The 17445-nt window shown below is 40.1% G+C and overlaps 1 protein-coding gene across 3 annotated transcripts in view; it reads left to right on the top strand.

Moving 5' to 3' along the window:
* cabp2a (calcium binding protein 2a) overlaps positions 1–7336 on the top strand; it is a 32329-nt gene extending 24993 nt beyond the window's left edge. For all 3 annotated transcript variants that reach the window (XM_032541503.1, XM_032541497.1, XM_032541490.1), the window contains 5 exons: positions 3285–3315; positions 4793–4927; positions 5188–5297; positions 6612–6759; positions 7015–7336. In XM_032541503.1, coding sequence (XP_032397394.1) covers positions 3285–3315; positions 4793–4927; positions 5188–5297; positions 6612–6759; positions 7015–7040 — 450 coding nt within the window. In that variant the 3' untranslated portion in view covers positions 7041–7336. The remainder of the gene's footprint in view (positions 1–3284; positions 3316–4792; positions 4928–5187; positions 5298–6611; positions 6760–7014) is intronic.
* Positions 7337–17445: the final 10109 nt, after the last annotated feature.

Raw genomic sequence — 17445 nt, 5'->3', positions numbered from 1 at the left:
CATTTTCCATCATGTCGCCGTCCATATGTGCTAACGTTAATACCATCGCTGAATCTGTCCAGTTGTCTTAGTGGTGCGTTAAGTGAAATGTACAGTAGGCTACTGTCAGTACAGTATACTCCCATCCAATTAGATTGAATTCGGTAATGATGACACAACCAATAATAACAATAACTCCAGTGAAATGATTTGAAACTTGTTAGTGAGGACTCGATTAGGACTGGATTTAAAGCTGATTCTGGTTTCCAACTTGGCCCCTGGTGTGCCTGTTAAAACACGGACGGAGACACATAAAGAACACAAACAACAGAATCACTCGCTAACCTACTTTAAATGTGCATGGACTATCCCACATCAAGGACTCACACACATAATCTCAATTGATTGTCCTCCGGACAGCTGGTCTCTTATTCTTTTCTCTCACTTTCATCTCTCTGTGCCGTGCTTAATAAATAGTACAGTAAAAATGATCAGAAATATCTACTTAAGTACAGTAACAAAGTATTTGTACTTCGTTACTTCCCATCTCTGTCCGTGTGCCGGGTGCATGATTCAAAAGGGTTGTACTTAGTGTCCTAATTAATCATGGGTGTGTTTGGGGCGTAACATGCAATCACCCAATCAAAACGTCATCTCCCCTTCCCTTTAAAAGCCGGGCAGGTTTGTACCTTGGTGCATTGGTGTTATGATGGAGGAAGGAGAGATTTTCAGGAGAAAAAAGTCATGCGTGATGTGAAAGCTCCCAAGTAGATGAGATATGCCACGAGCACCATGCCACCAAAACTCCACGAGGTGAAGCGGGCTAATGATGCGTTATGGACTGACCAGGTTTTTGTCAATGGCGAGATCACTTTCAACTGCCTCAAGATAGCAATATGCCAAGAATTCACCTGAACACACCACCCTGTAAGACCAGCACACCTATGGGCGCACAGATGGGAGCAGGTGCATTTGCTGTTTAAACAACATGGGTGCGGGATGGGAAATTGACAACTGCGTCAGTCTTAACCTAGCAAAGACACTGCGCCAGGTGCAAGACAGGGTTATAGAGTTTATAAGATTTTGCAAAGACTGGGGCTCTTGCAAGGTCATAATTTGCAAGATTGCAACAAGATCCTGTTGGATGATGCGCTTCAAAAGCGTTGTAAATCATCTTTTCCCTCTTTAGCGTTTAGCTTAGCGCTGCATCCTTACAACCATAAACCACACTGGCTCTGCCGGGTTTGCTGCTTTCTGTTTGATCTGGAGGGAGCGCACCCATTGGTTGTTGACAATTTGACATGATTGCACTACAGAGACTTGACAGTTACGATAATATCAAACCCGTTGGATTTTGTTGGAACGTAACGAAGTGAAAAAAACTGACTCGGACTGAGGTTATGACCACCTTGCACCCAACAATTGAAAAGACAGGAGCATGCCCCAACTCTAGCAAGACTCTCAGGATTAATTCCGGAATTGGAAATTTGTCTCTGACTTGCTTGATAAGTAATTTGGTGTAAGGTCGGCATTTAGCTGGTGAACACAGTAAAACATTTAGCAGCTAGCCAGAGTTTAACTCAGGAGTTAGTGGACACCAAAAGAGTAAATATTTATCAGTAAATGAACAATGATCAGCCATATCTGGACGTCGTGTTTAGTGCTAATTAGTAAATGTTAGCATGCTAACACGCTAAACTAAGAGGATGATCATGGAAGAGATTAGAGCTTTCCAACCAGCAGGTAGGATGTTTCCCACTCCAACTGAACAGCACGTTAACAACATTGTCCCAGTAGTCAAGGCCTTCTGATGAAGGGTTTCAAATGGTATCATCCTAATATGCATGCACAACAATTATGTAGGATATCCTACAAAATGATGGCGAACACCGGCCGGCCGTTAGCGTGCTAACCTTAGCCTTTATGTCAAGGCTGTGTGGCTTTAGTCTCTAGTTGTTGTAAATGATCAGTGTTCCAGTGAGCCACCACCACAGTTCTGAACTTTCTTATTTTACAGATGAAATTCCTCGACGGGCTACACAGATTATGAGATTGATAGGTTGAGACTGATTTCCTTTACTGGTTATTAATCCCCCCCCATAATCCCCATTTGTTCTCTCAAAACTGAAAATAAGAAACTATAGGAGCACAGTATGCAATACCGGGTCTAGTTTGCATTTACTTGTTTTTCCTTTGGTGTTGGTGGCATCTAATTGTTACTAAATAATAGAATAACTGGAATCCCTCCTAAAGCAAATAGGGTGCCATCACGTCTTTTAGTTGATGCCGGGTTGCTTTGGTTTTACTAGTAGTTTGGGAATGAAAACAGAAAAATAACAAAACGTGAACAACGAGGAACACATTTGCATCCCTGCATCTGTGTTTGAGCAAAAAAAGACAAAATGGAACGTAGTGTGTTTGCTGCGGCCTCGAGGTGTGTAACTGTCCGTTAATCAGAACCTGGCGGTAACACAGTTGCAGATGCAGATCCAGATGCAGATGAAACAAATCAGTGGCACATCGAGAAATGAAAAAGTGATAAGCCTTCGTGATTTGTAATACAATTTACATCTGTAATCTCCCTGCCACTGTTCTCTCTCTCCCCCGAATCCTCTAATCCAGGCCTGTGTTATTCCTGCTGCTGATGTCACAGCACGTTGACAACAAACTTCTCCTGGCATCACCTTTTGTCCATGCCACACACACTGAAGCCCAGCAAACTGTAAATAGATTTCTTGTTGTGTTCCTGTAGCTAAAAGTGTCACGGATTTACTGTTGAAACTCATTTTTAAGACATTTTAGGCTTTAAAATTAAAGATGGGGTGTTTTTTTGGGGAGGGTGGGGGGTTTCTCAGAATTCTTTCAACATGCATAATGTCTATGATATAGACGTGTGTGCCTTATTCCAGTGTGTTTGGAAAGAGAGAGAGTTTTGTTAAGATGCTTTTTTTTTTTTCCTGCTTTTTTGGAGCATATGCACAGCAGACTTTCAAAGCTTCTCCGCCAGTCCAATCAGATTGGACACAAGCGTGTGTAGCAGATCAACTAAAAAGGTTAATAGGGTCACTCAGACCGAAACCCAAATAATCCAGCAATGGAATCTCTGCTCAGGCGATTAACATGGAACAGAAATGCTTCACTGGAGCAATGGAACCAATAGAAGCCAAAGCAGTAAAATGTTTCCTGCATGTTGTGTCACTGTGAATGTGTGTGAGTGGAGAATGAGAGTGAAAGTGTGTGGTTAACCTGACCGGCTGTCCATTTTCTCTGTCTGTGTGTTCTGTCTTCCGTACGCACCAACGCAGGACAGAGATCTACGACCAGAGGAAATGGAAGGTAGGCCACAGAGATGTCAAAAACGTAATCCCAGTCCCTGCTCCCTGAGTGGCTCCCCGGTCTTCTCCCTGAACCGCCTTCCTTTCAAATCTCAAAACCTGTAGTTTGACGGCAAAAAAAAAAAAAGACGGGCAATTCCTTTCACCTGAACCGTGGAGGATCATAGTGAAGGATAATTTTTCATAGGGATAGTATTTTTATTCACAATTTAATAGTATTCCTCAAGTCTGGTTAACACTCTTACACTCACCACTCCCAGGAACCTAATTTGTGATTTCACTGTGGAAGAAATGATTACCAAAATTCAAACTCAAAATAATAGATGAAATGAAGAAATAACATTGACTGCTTAAAAACACGTAACAATGGAGAATCAACAGTCGCCGTAAACCAATCAGGGCACCACATTCAAACCATATTGGCATGTGTTTATTCTTCCTATTTGGTAATAATGCAGTCCAGCGATTTCTATTCCATTCCTATAATACTGTCAGACTCCAGAACGACTTTTTAAAATGAAAACACACACACATACAGAGACAATATCTATTTCCCAATTCAGGGCCTGCAGCCTTCGGAGGCTGCACTCCTGGACCGGTTGCGTCACACCGGCGTGACGAAGGCTGTCCATTTCATTAAATTGTGAAGGCTCTTTTAAATGTGGTCCACAAATGCGGCCTCCTTTCACCGAATTCAGATGGACCCAACTGTTGTATTCTTCACAGCACCAGGATCACCAGCATTCATTACGGCATTCAATCAGAAGCAAAGGCAAACACAAACGCTAACAACCAATTTCTTTTACAATTTTCATCTGCTATTTCATTATTAAATTCAATTCTGAGAATGTTTTAGGCAAGAAATTAACTGTGTGGATGTCAAATATAGGGAGTGTTATGAAAATGGATGGCAATGTGCTCCAATTTTGCTTCTGATTGAGAAGCTCAATAAATTGCCTGATGCCAGCTAGCTCTGCAGGAGTAGCTAGATAAGTGGCCGGGCAGTCCTGCTCAAAGACCCCGCTGTGAGCTGACTGGAGCCCTGGTCCTCAGAGACAACAGATGTCCTCACGTAGGCTACATGAGGGTTTATGATTTTTGTCCCGTTCTCTTTGAGACAACTTCTGGCTCTATTTTGGTGTTGTAGTTGATGTTTTGATCGCTTATCACTATATAAGCTTATCACATATACTCTGCGGACCAGACCATCTCATTTCGGAGACCGCTTGGTTCAGCCTTCGAAGCCCACGAAGGCTGAACCAAGCCGCCCCTGAACTGGGACGTAGCTAATCCCTTATCACCAGGATTGTCTCATTTTCCTACAAAAACGTAACCATCAACCCCCATTCATTTGAAAGATGCAACAATCAAGTCACAATTCTAGAAGGCTTTGACATAAGACCTATAGAGTAAAAACATGCAATATGTCTGTCTTTCTCTAACTCAGTCGCCCTTCCTAACACGTGTGTTCCCTGCAGAGCTGCGTGAGGCATTCAGGGAGTTTGACAAAGACAAGGATGGCTTCATCAGCTGTAAGGACCTGGGCGAGTGCATGAGGACTATGGGATACATGCCAACAGAGATGGAACTGATAGAACTCAGCCAGCAGATCTGTGAGTCCTGCATGCAAACGTCAGCACAAAATACACATGAATACACAATACAGAGAGGGGATGCGTAAAACAGAAAGAGGGCACCCTGTATGCCCATAATGCATGGCTCTTTAGACTTTGTGTGGCATTAAAACACTGTACATTAGGAAAAGGTGTCACATATAACGTTGGACACTAACTAATCAATCTGGTTATCAATTTGTTGACTTGTTAAAGACACAAAATGATCACTAAAACATTTGTTTGTCCGTACCCTTTAGGTGGCGGCAAAGTGGACTTTGAGGACTTTGTGGAACTGATGGGTCCCAAAATGCTCGCTGAGACTGCAGACATGATTGGAGTCAAGGAGCTGAGGGACGCCTTCAAAGAGGTCCGCAACATAATTTAACTTAGCCATAGACTGCATAAAATAAGTGGACGTCACACATTGACCCGGACAGAGGTAAAGACTACAACTGATCGTTTTGTAACAAGTAATTTGTAATATTGGCCTGACCAGCCTTTCCTCGTCTCGCTGGCACGCCACATAGAAGAATATCTCTTTGTATTGTAGCTTTTAGTTAATTTATTTCAAAAAATGCATTCACAAGATAGCCAAGCTCCAAAGCATTGCCTTGCTTTATTGTAAATGTTACTCTAAATAGGACCATACATGTACAAAAAAACAAATAGGACAGAAGGCAGGTATAAGGAACATCGGCTTCACGTTTTAGACCCAGAAGCTACATCCACTTCTTTTATACAGTCCATGCTTATGTCCAAATATACCACCATTTTGTCACTGAGGTCCTTGAATCACTAGCCTGGCGCCGCCCTCCTACATACAGTACTTCCACTCAATTTTCGTTTTCCTTCAGTCCATCGTCTGGGTGTGCGGTGTATTCTTCTGCTGGTTTTCTCTGGACAAATCTGTACCGGTCCAGTCAGCGAACAGAAGGAGCGGCTGAGAGCGAGGACGTTGAGGCCGTGCACTAGAGTTGTAGTTCCGTAATGGCGGCGTAGAAAGATGTGAGCAAAGCCATTCACTCCGTTGTGGCAACGCTGACAAATTGGTGGCCATGAAGTTGTGGACTACCCCCCCCCCCCCCACACGGGGTTCGAGAAAGTTTGATTTTCCATCTTGCTCCATTAGTGGTAAAGGAGTTGTTAAGGCTAATGCTGTGAGGCTAACGCTACCGATACCATTGCTAAATATAAGCCTCGTCAGTCTCCCCTCTTGTTGCACATGCGCATGACACATGTCACAACCAAACGCTAGTTATTGGTTATGGCAGATCCAGAGTGGCTCTGGGCAGATCCAATAGTTTTGAACTTCAATAGAGTACCCGCCTTCAAAGAAGTTAATACTTGTCAATGGAGAGTAGTCAGACTCTCTGTACACATGAAATGGACCAGAGTCTGGTCGGACCAGGCTAATGGACCAGAGTCTGGTAGGACCAGGTTAATGAACCAGAGTCTGGTAGGACCAGGTTAATGGACCAGAGTCTGGTAGGACCAGGTTAATGGACCAGAGTCTGGTAGGGCCAGGCTAATGTACCACAGTCTTGTAGGACCAGGCTAATGGACCAGAGTCTGGTAGGACCAGGCTACTGAATCACCCCTTTTACCCAACTTTCACTTCTAATGCATTACTTTTTATATGCTTTCAAAAAATAACCCCTACCCCATCCAACTTGTTTCCCAGTTTGACTCTGATGGCGACGGCCAGATCAGCCTTGGGGAGCTGAGGGAAGCCATGAAGAAACTAATGGGGGAGCAGCTAAACCACCGCGAGATAGACGAGATCCTGCGAGACATTGACCTCAACGGGGACGGACAGGTGGACTTTGAAGGTGAGGGATTAATACTTTAGCCAAGAGAAAAGGGGGGAAAGACAGGAAAAAAAAGGAAAAAAAGGGAAAGTGCCTGCAAAGATCCCCAGACACTGCTTTCAGGTGGTAGTAGGACTCAATGGAAAATCAAAAATCAAGTTCATAGGTGGATGTTCAGGTTAAGGAGAGAAGGAAAAGAAGAGGGTGGAAGGATGAATACAGTTAAACCCTTTTACTTTTTAACCAGCAATAACAACACGTCTTTTCCTTCTACAGAGTTTGTGCGAATGATGTCTCGCTGACTCTATTGCACTAAAGAGAACATGGACCAGGCTGCACACTGTTGACGTTCTTGTAATTCTTCTAATCTTGATGTACACAGACTTATTGGTGTCTGTAGTTTTTTTCAGTTTTCAGTTACTTACCATCATCTCTCAAGTATAAGAGAATCCCTTCAATGTGTTACCGTTGTATAAAATGTAATATGTATTTAACATGTAATGAGAGATTATAGAGTCATGACTCAGCAGGGACATGGTTTAAACAAAGCTTTTCTTTGGAAATGATTTCAATTGGAATATATTCCAACTGAAAAATATATTATTAGCAGCATATATTTGGGATTGGAGGACCAATTTGCATTGGCGCACAGGCATAAAAGTGCACGATGTGAGTGCATGGATTAAAAAAATAAATAAAATAAAATAGTTTGCACCAGATAGTATTTGGGATGAACTCACGATGCATCATTTCTAACGTCTTTGCATCAGTTAAAATCTGATTTATTTATATTATTGTAAGTAGAAAGCCTGTGCCTTTCATTATGTAGAGATGTGAACAATAGTTTGTGATCAACAATTTCATATTTATATTGATTGCTCCTCTCTAAACTGTTTCACTGTCTTGGGTGAGCTGTTTCATCTCCGCTGCTTTGACCAACTGCCCTGGGGCCGATGTGTGTCCCCCCGCGTCATATAAGAGATAAGAGATAGATTCCTAAAAATCTTCCCCAGCTTCCCTTTACCTGTACACTGCCATTTCTCCTCTACTCTTCCCTTGTGTCCCTCAGCGCTGGGTGTCAGACCTCCTCGCACAAACAAATCTACACATATCTGCATCAGTGTTGTTTTGTTAGTAAGAATATCGCACATCGACACATCCCAGGTTTGGTCGAGCTTCACATACTTACATTAAAAAAAAAAATTACCCGGCTCCGCCGATTCCAATAACTATACTGACTCATAGCTAAAGCGAAAGAGCAGAGAGCAAGACCCCGTATTGGTCTCTGCTCTTAGCGATATTTATTTGTTGATAAAAGCCCTTATTAGAGAAGGACAACTGTGAGAAGGTCCAATGCAAGAGACTGAGACCAAGTGAGAGACCCTGTATGCAGTAATACAGGGTTAAAGTAAAAGTAGCCTAAAAATACTCAAGAAGTCAAATTTACCACTTGAGAAACAAAGTCAAGTAACTATAGAAAGGATTCTAATTGAGTATGATATATTAAACAAATTTCTGTTCATATATCATAATTTCATAGTTCAATCAAATTTGATCTGTATAGACCAAATAGGCTTTTAATACGCCTTCAAAGTGAATAGTAGTATTTCTGCCAACTGGTCAAAATGCCATGAAGGCTGCCGGCAGGAAGACACAAAGAAATAAAATCAAACTCTCTGTATCATATTGCATTGCATAGCATCATATTATTTTGCAGTGCATCATATTTCATCGAATTGCATTGTGTTGTATTGAATCCTGTTGAATCCCACGGCATCGCAGTAGGGCTGGATTGTATCACGTTGGTAATTGCTGCATATGTATCTTTGCCATGTACCTGTACATTTGCAATGACAATAAAGTTATCTATCTATCTATCTTAATGTATTGGATTGTAGGCAATGCATCAAGATGTATCACATCGGCCTCAGACCGGAGATGAACATCAAGTTAAAACTAGGAGTTTGGTTTAGAATGAACCCTAACCCTATTTCAGGTGATCAATTGCCCTGTTGAGATTTCCGAGATTTGTTTTCCCAAGTAAAATGAGCGAAATGACCCTTTAAATATGCAGTCAACTCCCTGACTTGAATCTGAAGTTGCGTCTAATATTAATATGGGGATCTAAAATCTTTAATTTAAACTTGAATTGTAATGCTATGACTATGTTGTGTTGTGTAATTGTCATGTAAATAGCAACAGTGAAAGGAGATTACACATCCCCCTTTATTGTGCAACTACCATGTAAAGTCATAGCAATTACTTCTGCACTACATTCTGTTCAACACATTTGACATGATTCAACCCATGCAGTCAAATAAAATTCTTGCAGATACTAACAACGTGCAAACATTTTCAAAATCCAAAAACTTTTTGATTTGGTATCATTTAACAGGAGGGTGTTTGGTGTCTCTGACATATCTGTGCACATTATGTTCTGTTTCCCTATTCAGGTGGACATTTATCGACAGACTTTATCAAAATGCATATTTATTTAATGCAATTACATGTTCAATGTTTCATTTTGGACAGGGTTCAACAAGTCAGATCTTTTTAAAATGCATTGTAAATATAACAAGTGACAATAAAGAGTGAAAATTTGAAAGAAAATTAGATTCCATTGTGTGGATGAAATTGAAACCTGCTCTTATGAATTGATTCTCCGTCCACTTCTCTGCATCATCAGCCTTCCAGGATCAATCTACTCTGCTGATAAAATACATCTGATCTCTTTTTTCCTGGCCCTTTTTTAGGTCCCCTTTCTCTTCCTCAAAGAATGCACAGTCTCACTGTAGTTAGTCTGTACCGACAATGTTTCACCAGATGTCCCAGATTTTTGTTTTTTCAAGACCATTTCTTGGGCATTTTTAGGCCTATATTACATATATGCATAAAAGAGCAGAGAGAGGGGGAAGGACATGGATTTCTGAGGACTATGGTTACCTGGTCCTCAGATCTCTGCAGGGTAAATCCAGACAGCTAGCTAGACTATCTGTCCAATCTGAGGACTATGGTTACCTGGTCCTCAGATCTCTGCAGGGTAAATCCAGACAGCTAGCTAGACTATCTGTCCAATCTGAGGATTATGGTTACCTGGTCCTCAGGTCTCTGCAGGGTAAATCCAGACAGCTAGCTAGACTATCTGTCCAATCTGAGGACTATGGTTACCTGGTCCTCAGATCTCTGCAGGGTAAATCCAGACAGCTAGCTAGACTATCTGTCCAATCTGAGGACTATGGTTACCTGGTCCTCAGATCTCTGCAGGGTAAATCCAGACAGCTAGCTAGACTATCTGTCCAATCTGAGGACTATGGTTACCTGGTCCTCAGATCTCTGCAGGGTAAATCCAGACAGCTAGCTAGACCATCTGTCCAATCAGAGTTTTCTGTTACACGACCACTAAAACAAGTTCCTTCCCAAGGCTGTTTTGCAGAGGCACCTTTGCATAGTCCGCCGCTTAGCGTTTGGATGATTGTGATTGGTTTACAGAAATGCCAATAAACCATCCCATAATGCTGTGTGGACTAGCCAGAGAAACATGCAATAAACCAATCAGTGTCATCTCCCATTCCCTTTAAAAGCCAGGCATGTCTGTAAATTACTTATTATGGCGGATTTGCACCGTAATATTTTTATTTGTAGTCTTTTGCGTGTGTGTGTGTTGCTGTGCGTCCCTGTGTGTGTATACATGAATAGTGTGTGCACACTGTGCATAAGCCTAGGCGGATTTTAATAATGCACTGTTAAAAGAACAATAAAATGCTGCTTTATTGACTTTAGACCAAGTTTTTGATGGTTAATGGCGCGACCACTTCACTTCTTGTAAAACCAAATGGGAACAGGGTCTGAATCTGTCACTTTCTACTGGATTCTTATAATAATACATTTTTTATCAGTCAAGAAAACTCTTTTTTGTAATTAAAGAGATTCATTATTTTTACAGAATATAAGAATATAAGAAAAAAAACATTTTACCATATACTAATCTAATGCATTTTTTTTTAAATTAAGTGTAGAGTATTTGTATATCATATTAGGAAAAGTGACTTGTAGGCGATATAAGCTCTCACCAGTGTGTATTGTTAGAGACTGTACTAATGGTTTAGTAATTTTGAGACAGAGATAATGTACTCTGTGTCTCTAAATTGGTAATTATTCATTTTTCCCTTTCCCTTCTTCTGATGGTTATAAGGAATTGATGTGCATTCCCTCCATGTTGTCCCCTTTGGTCCATTTCAGGGACACATCTGTGGCCTCTGAATGTGCTTTTGCCATTTTTCAAAGGGCTGGCACCATTGCAAGAAAGCAGTCTTCAAAGTGAAACTGTTAATAAAATGTTAACATAAACACACAACAGTGAGAGGATTATGAAATAATATCTACTACTACCTTCTACATCTAATACTACCTGATAAATGGCTCGACCCTCCTCGTCTTCACTGGCCAAACTAAGAACAGTTGTAGTCCAAGTTTAAGGTTGTTTATTTCCATTTTTTTTTTAAATCTTTGATTACCAAGGAACCCTCCACCTTAATGGAGGAGCTCCACTTCACTCTGAAACTCGAGGGCCCCTCGGCCATCCCCGGCACCGGAACCACTGAGTCTGGATTCACTGACAGGAACTTTGTCTTTCCAGGAGGGGGCACCACTGGCAAACATAAGACAGCACAAGAAATCATTTGTGCCACTTGTACAGTCATTTTAGTAATATAATAGCAATAACATGGACATGATGCCCAGCAAGTCAGTCTTTCAGCAAGTCTATTATCATGAAATCATGTATGAAGCTGATAAGGGCATATTAAAGACCCCTGTAACTAGATTGTCATTTTTAAATGAGAGCCAGTTTATTAGAGTTGTGATAATAAAAAGTCTTAAGGTCTCTTTTTAACATTGTGTGGAGCAGTTATTGTATATCCAGCAAAAGTCAGGCTGTACTTTAGAGAGTTTCAACACTTTCTTCCAGTCCTACTGTTGGACCAAATGTAGAAGGGATTAAGATTTTAACCAAGTGGGCAAACTAATAATTAAAACGGTGAACCTTTGTTAGGAGTCGCACATGGGCAGTAGCTAGGTGAGGACTATTAACCATTAAAGGTCCCATGACATGGTGCTTTTTGGATGCTTTTATATAGGCCTTAGTGTTCCCTAATACTGTATCTGAAGTCTCTTTTATATAGACCTTAGTGGTCCCTATACGGATTGAAGTCTCTTTATATAGACCTTAGTGGTCCCTAATACTGTATCTGAAGTCTCTTTTATATAGACCTTAATGGTCCCTAATCCTGTACTGAAGTCTTTTATATAGGCCTTAGTGGTTCTCATACTGTATCTGAAGTCTTTTATATAGACCTTAATGGTCCCTAACCTGTTTCTGAAGTCTCTTTTATAGACTTAGTGGTCCCTAATACTGTATCTGAAGTCTTTATATAGACCTTAGTGGCCCCTAATACGTATCTGAAGTCTCTTTATATAGACTTTGGTCCCTAATACTGTATCTGAAGTCTCTTTTAAAGACCTAAGGTCCCTAATCCTGTATCTGAAGTCTCTTTATATAGGCCTTAGTGGTTCCTAATACTGATATGAAGTTCTTTTATATAGACCTTAATGGTCCCTAATCCTGTATCTGAAGTCTCTTTTATATAGACCTTAGTGGTCCTAATAATGTATCTGAAGTCTCTTTATATAGACCTTAGTGGTCCCCTAATACTGTATCTGAAGTCTCTTTTATAGACCTTAGTGGTCCCTAATCTGTATCTGAAGTCTTTTTATATAGACCTTAGTGGTCCCTAATACTGTATCTGAAGTTCTTTTATATAGACATTAGTGGTCCTAATACTATATCTGAAGTCTCTTATATAGACCTTAATGGTCCCCTAATACTGTATCTGAAGTCTCTTTTTATGACCCTAGTGGTTCCTAATACTGTATCTGAGTCTCTTTTAATAGACCTTAGGTCCCTAATACTGTATTGAAGTCTCTTTTATATAGACCTTAGTGGTCCCCTAATACTGTATTGAAGTCTTTTATAAGACCTTAGTAGCCCCAATACGTATCTGAAGTCTCTTTATATAGACTTAGTGGTCCCTAATACTGTATCTGAAGTTTTATATAGACCTTAGTGGTCCCTAATACTGTATCTGAAGTCTCTTTATATAGGCCTTAGTGGTTCCTAATACTGATCTGAAGTCTCTTTATATAGACCTGTGGTCCCGAATACTGTATCTGAAGTCTCTTTATATAGACCTTAGTGGTCCCTAATACTGTATCTGAAGTCTCTTTTATATGAACCTTAGTGGTCCCTAATACTGTACTGAAGTCTCTTTATATAGACCTTAGTGTCCCTAATACTGTATCTGAAGTCTTTTATATAGACCTTAGTGGTCCTAATACTATATCTGAAGTCTTTTATGTGACTTAATGGTCCCAATACTGTATCTGAAGCTCTTTTATATAGACTTAGTGGTTCTATACGTATCTGAAGTCTCTTTTATATAGACCTTAGTGGTCCCTAATACTGTATCTGAAGTCTCTTTATATAGACTTAGTGGTCCCTATACGTATCTGAAGTCTCTTTTATGACCTTAGTGGTCCCCTATACGTATCTGAAGCTCTTTTATAGACCTAGTGGTCCCTAATACTGGATCTGAAGTCTCTTAGAAGACTTAGTGGTCCCCTAATACTGTATCTGAAGTCTCTTATATACCTAGTGGTCCCCTAATACGCATCTGAAGTTCTCTTATACAGACCTTAGTGGTCCCAATAACTGCATTGAAGTCTCTTTATACAGACTTAGTGGTCCCCTATGGATCTGAAGTCTCTTTATATAGATTAGATTAGATTAGATTCAACTATTGTCATTAGGTACAGGTACAGGCAACGAAATGCAGTTTGGGTCTAACCAGAAGTGCAATAGCAGTAAGTGCAGGATATGACAATGGTCCGTAAGTGCAAGACATGGGTATGTAATGAATAAATATAGAAAAGATACTATTATAACAGAGTTTACAGATGGTTTGTCCTATGAATACAAAATATAGATAACAAGTATTGTGAGCAAGATTTACAGCTAGGAATTGGTGGATATTACTATAATTGCAAATTTTTACAGATATGTGCAAATAGCAAATATACTAATGGTTTACAGATTTACAGGTGAGTATGTACTATAAATATATATATATACAGACGGCTATTATTATATTGACAGAATTTTACAGATAGCTATAATAAGTTAGGAGAATGAGCAGTATAAACATGATTTAAAGGTGGTACAGATAAAGTAAAGTTTGGGCAGAGAAACTATCTAATTGTCGAGTGGAAAGTAATTGCATATTACAGTTAAAGTACGGTAGTGCAGATGTAAATGTAAACAAATGGTACTGTAAATAAACAGTCAGCAGTGCAAATTGAATGTAAGTAGTGCAAAAAAGGCCGATGTAAACAGTCGACCTTATCTAGACTTAGTGGTCCCCTAAGTACTGTTCTGAAGTCTCTTTATAAGACCTTAGTGGTCCTAATACTGTATCTGAAGTCTCTTTTATATAGACCTTAGGGGTCCCTAATACTGTATCTGAAGTCTCTTTTATATAGACCTTGTGGTCCTAATACGTATCTGAAGTCTCTTTAATAGACTTAGTGGTCCCTAATAAGTATCTGAAGTCTCTTTTATATGACCTTAGTGGTCCCCTAATACTGTATCTGAAGTCTCTTTATATAGACCTTAGGGTCCCTAATACTGTATCTGAAGTCTCTTTATATAGACCTTAGTGGTCCCTATACTGTATCTGAAGTTTTTAATAGACTTAGTGGTCCCTAACGTACTGAAAGTTCTTTATATAGACCTTAGTGGTCCCCTAATACTGTATCTGAAGTCTCTTTATATAGACCTTAGTGGTCCCTAATACTGTATCTGAAGTCTTTATAGACCTTAGTGGTCCCTAATACTGTATCTGAAGTCTCTTATAGACCTTAGGTCCCTAATACTGTATCTGAGTCTCTTTTAATAGACCTTAGTGGTCCCCTAATACTGTATCTGAAGGCTCTTTTATTAGACCAGGGTCCTAATACGTACTGAAGTCTCTTTATATAGACCTTAGTGGTCCCCTAATACTGGATGAAGTCTCTTATTAGACATTAATGGTCCCCTAATACTGTATCTGAAGTCTCTTATATAGACCTTAGTGGTCCCTAATACTGTATCTGAAGTCTCTTTTATAGACCTTAGTGGTCCTAATACTGTATCTGAAGTCTCTTTTATATAGACCTTAGTGGTCCCTAATACGTATCTGAAGTCTCTTTATATAGACCTTAGTGGTCCCTAATACTGTATCTGAAGTCTCTTTATATAGACCTTAGTGGTCCCTAATACTGTATCTGAAGTCTTTTATATAGACCTTAGTGGTCCCTAATACTGTATCTGAAGTCTCTTATATAGACCTTAGTGGCCCTAATACTGTACTGAAGCTCTTTATATTAGGACCTTAATGGTCCCTAATACTGTATCTGAAGTCTCTTTTATATAGACCTTAGTGGTCCCCTATACTGTATCTGAAGTCTCTTTTATATAGACCTTAGTGGTCCCTAATACTGTATCTGAAGTCTCTTTATATAGACCTTAGTGGTCCAATACTGTATCTGAAGTCTCTTTATATAGACCTAGTGGTCCCTAATACTGCATCTGAAGTCTCTTATATAGACCTTAGTGGTCCCTAATACTGTATCTGAAGTCTCTTTATATAGACCTTAGTGAGCAGTATACCCAGGGCAGGGTTATTACAAATGTCTCTTGCCACCACTCTATAAAATTAAAGAATCTCCACCAGACATTTAGAACAAAAGGAATTCAAATCTGGTCTTTTGTGATGCTGACTCATTTTTAATGTAAAAGTGCATGACACAGTGTCTTTCTTCTGTTACGTGTCCATTGGCAAACGTCATATCCACATATCTGATGAACAGAAACCCATTTTGGTGAACTATTTAGGTAAAATGAGAGTTTCCAAACGAGCCGCCATGTTGGTCTGTTTTGAAATCTGGGAGTAAAGATCAGGTGTGTAGCCTGTTTTCTTTGCTTGTCAGTGGTCATTAAAAAGAAATTAATAAGTGAATGATACGTGTTTCTCAGTTGATGCCACTAAGAGGGGATTGGATCATACTTGTCCAAACAATATTGTGTTTCTGATAACTGAGAGTAAAACACTGGAAAGAGAATGATTGAGCGCAAGTTGTGTCAAAGTGGTTTAGAAGCATGTTAGACAGAGACTTGTGTTTTTTTACCTTTCTGAGGAGTTGTGTCATGTACATGGAGCTGCACCCACACAGCAGTACTGTATGGCCAAACCAGGAACTCACCACCTACCTGGTAGAGTGGGTGGGGGAGTGCAGATTCGAGCTAGACAGACACATGAATACACACCAAATTGAGGGAAAGTGCTTGCATGTGTGTATAGGCTGAAAGACGGGAGGGGAGGGAACACAAAAAGAACGCAACAGGAAGAGTGACGTCCACAGCTCACAAATAATGCATGCAGAAACAGGCGTACACAAACACATAGATAAACAGACACATACACACACTGAGACTAAGACAGGGGACCAGACACACATGCAAACAGAACTAAAGACTAAGACAAATTCTCTGCATGGATTTCAAAGACTCAGCCACGCTGAGCCGACTGTCCAAAGTCTGTCCTGGGGCTCCATTGATACGAGCCGTAGACACGTCCATGATTACAACATCCAAAAAAGAAAGGATCCATGTACGGACAGATGGAAGTTTGGAAAGTCTCATGTCAGCCACAAACATATCAAACAAGTGGTTCCCTTGTTCTATTTGTGTGTACCACTCTTATAATCCCTTGGCTCCGGGAACCAAAAACAACACCAACCTCCTTTGGAATGGGCATAAGGCAGGCATGGTTGGGCCTTTCACTGAAGGATTGTAAAGATTTACAAAGAAAATATTAATGGCATTTACTTTCTCTCAGGGAAGTAGCTAGCATTTTTGCCTACCAGTTCTGGAAGAAGCTCATCATGCAGGGTACGATAATATCCTACATTTTACACAATGCGACACATTGATGTCTTTTATCAGACTTAAAATGCCTCGGAAATGCCCACTTCTCTCCAAATTGACATCTCCAGTTTTCACCAAAATTAAAATGCTCTTAAATCTAATTCATCATAGTTAATAGATGATGTTTATTTAAAATTTGAAAGAACATTTGATGTGTGTGTGACTGTTCATTATAATTAAAGTGTTTATTAATAAAGTAGTGTGCTCACTAGGTGAAACACTTAATTTAGTCTTCCAAAAGGAATGAAGGAGGACGGCAATGGAAGGAACACCTACAGCACTCAGAGAACCCACTCTTAGGCCAACGCGAAGGCGTCTGAAGATGAACGTAGGATTTATGGCTGGGGGACTCATGCTCTTTGGAGTGTTCTATTGGTTCATTGTGCAGTGCTGTAGCTGATGATCCGCTCATGTTTAAAAAAACAACATATTTGGGTATTTAATTATTGAGAGTTACACATTTTAAAACTCAGCTGCTTGGTCGGGACTGCTTTGATCCGATTTGACTGTCTGCTGTTCATCAGATTTTGAGGACATTTTTCCAAATCCTGGTTGTAGAATGAAAGTACAGTACGCTACGTAACCTTTATCCCACTTCAAATCAAAGATGAGAGAACAAAGGAAAGATA

The sequence above is a fragment of the Etheostoma spectabile genome, chromosome 2 (genome assembly GCF_008692095.1).
Source record: "Etheostoma spectabile isolate EspeVRDwgs_2016 chromosome 2, UIUC_Espe_1.0, whole genome shotgun sequence".
In the NCBI taxonomy this organism is placed as follows: Eukaryota; Metazoa; Chordata; class Actinopteri; order Perciformes; family Percidae; genus Etheostoma; species Etheostoma spectabile.
The sequence above is the reverse complement of the archived record's forward strand: the minus strand, read 5'-3'. Positions and strand labels throughout refer to the sequence as shown.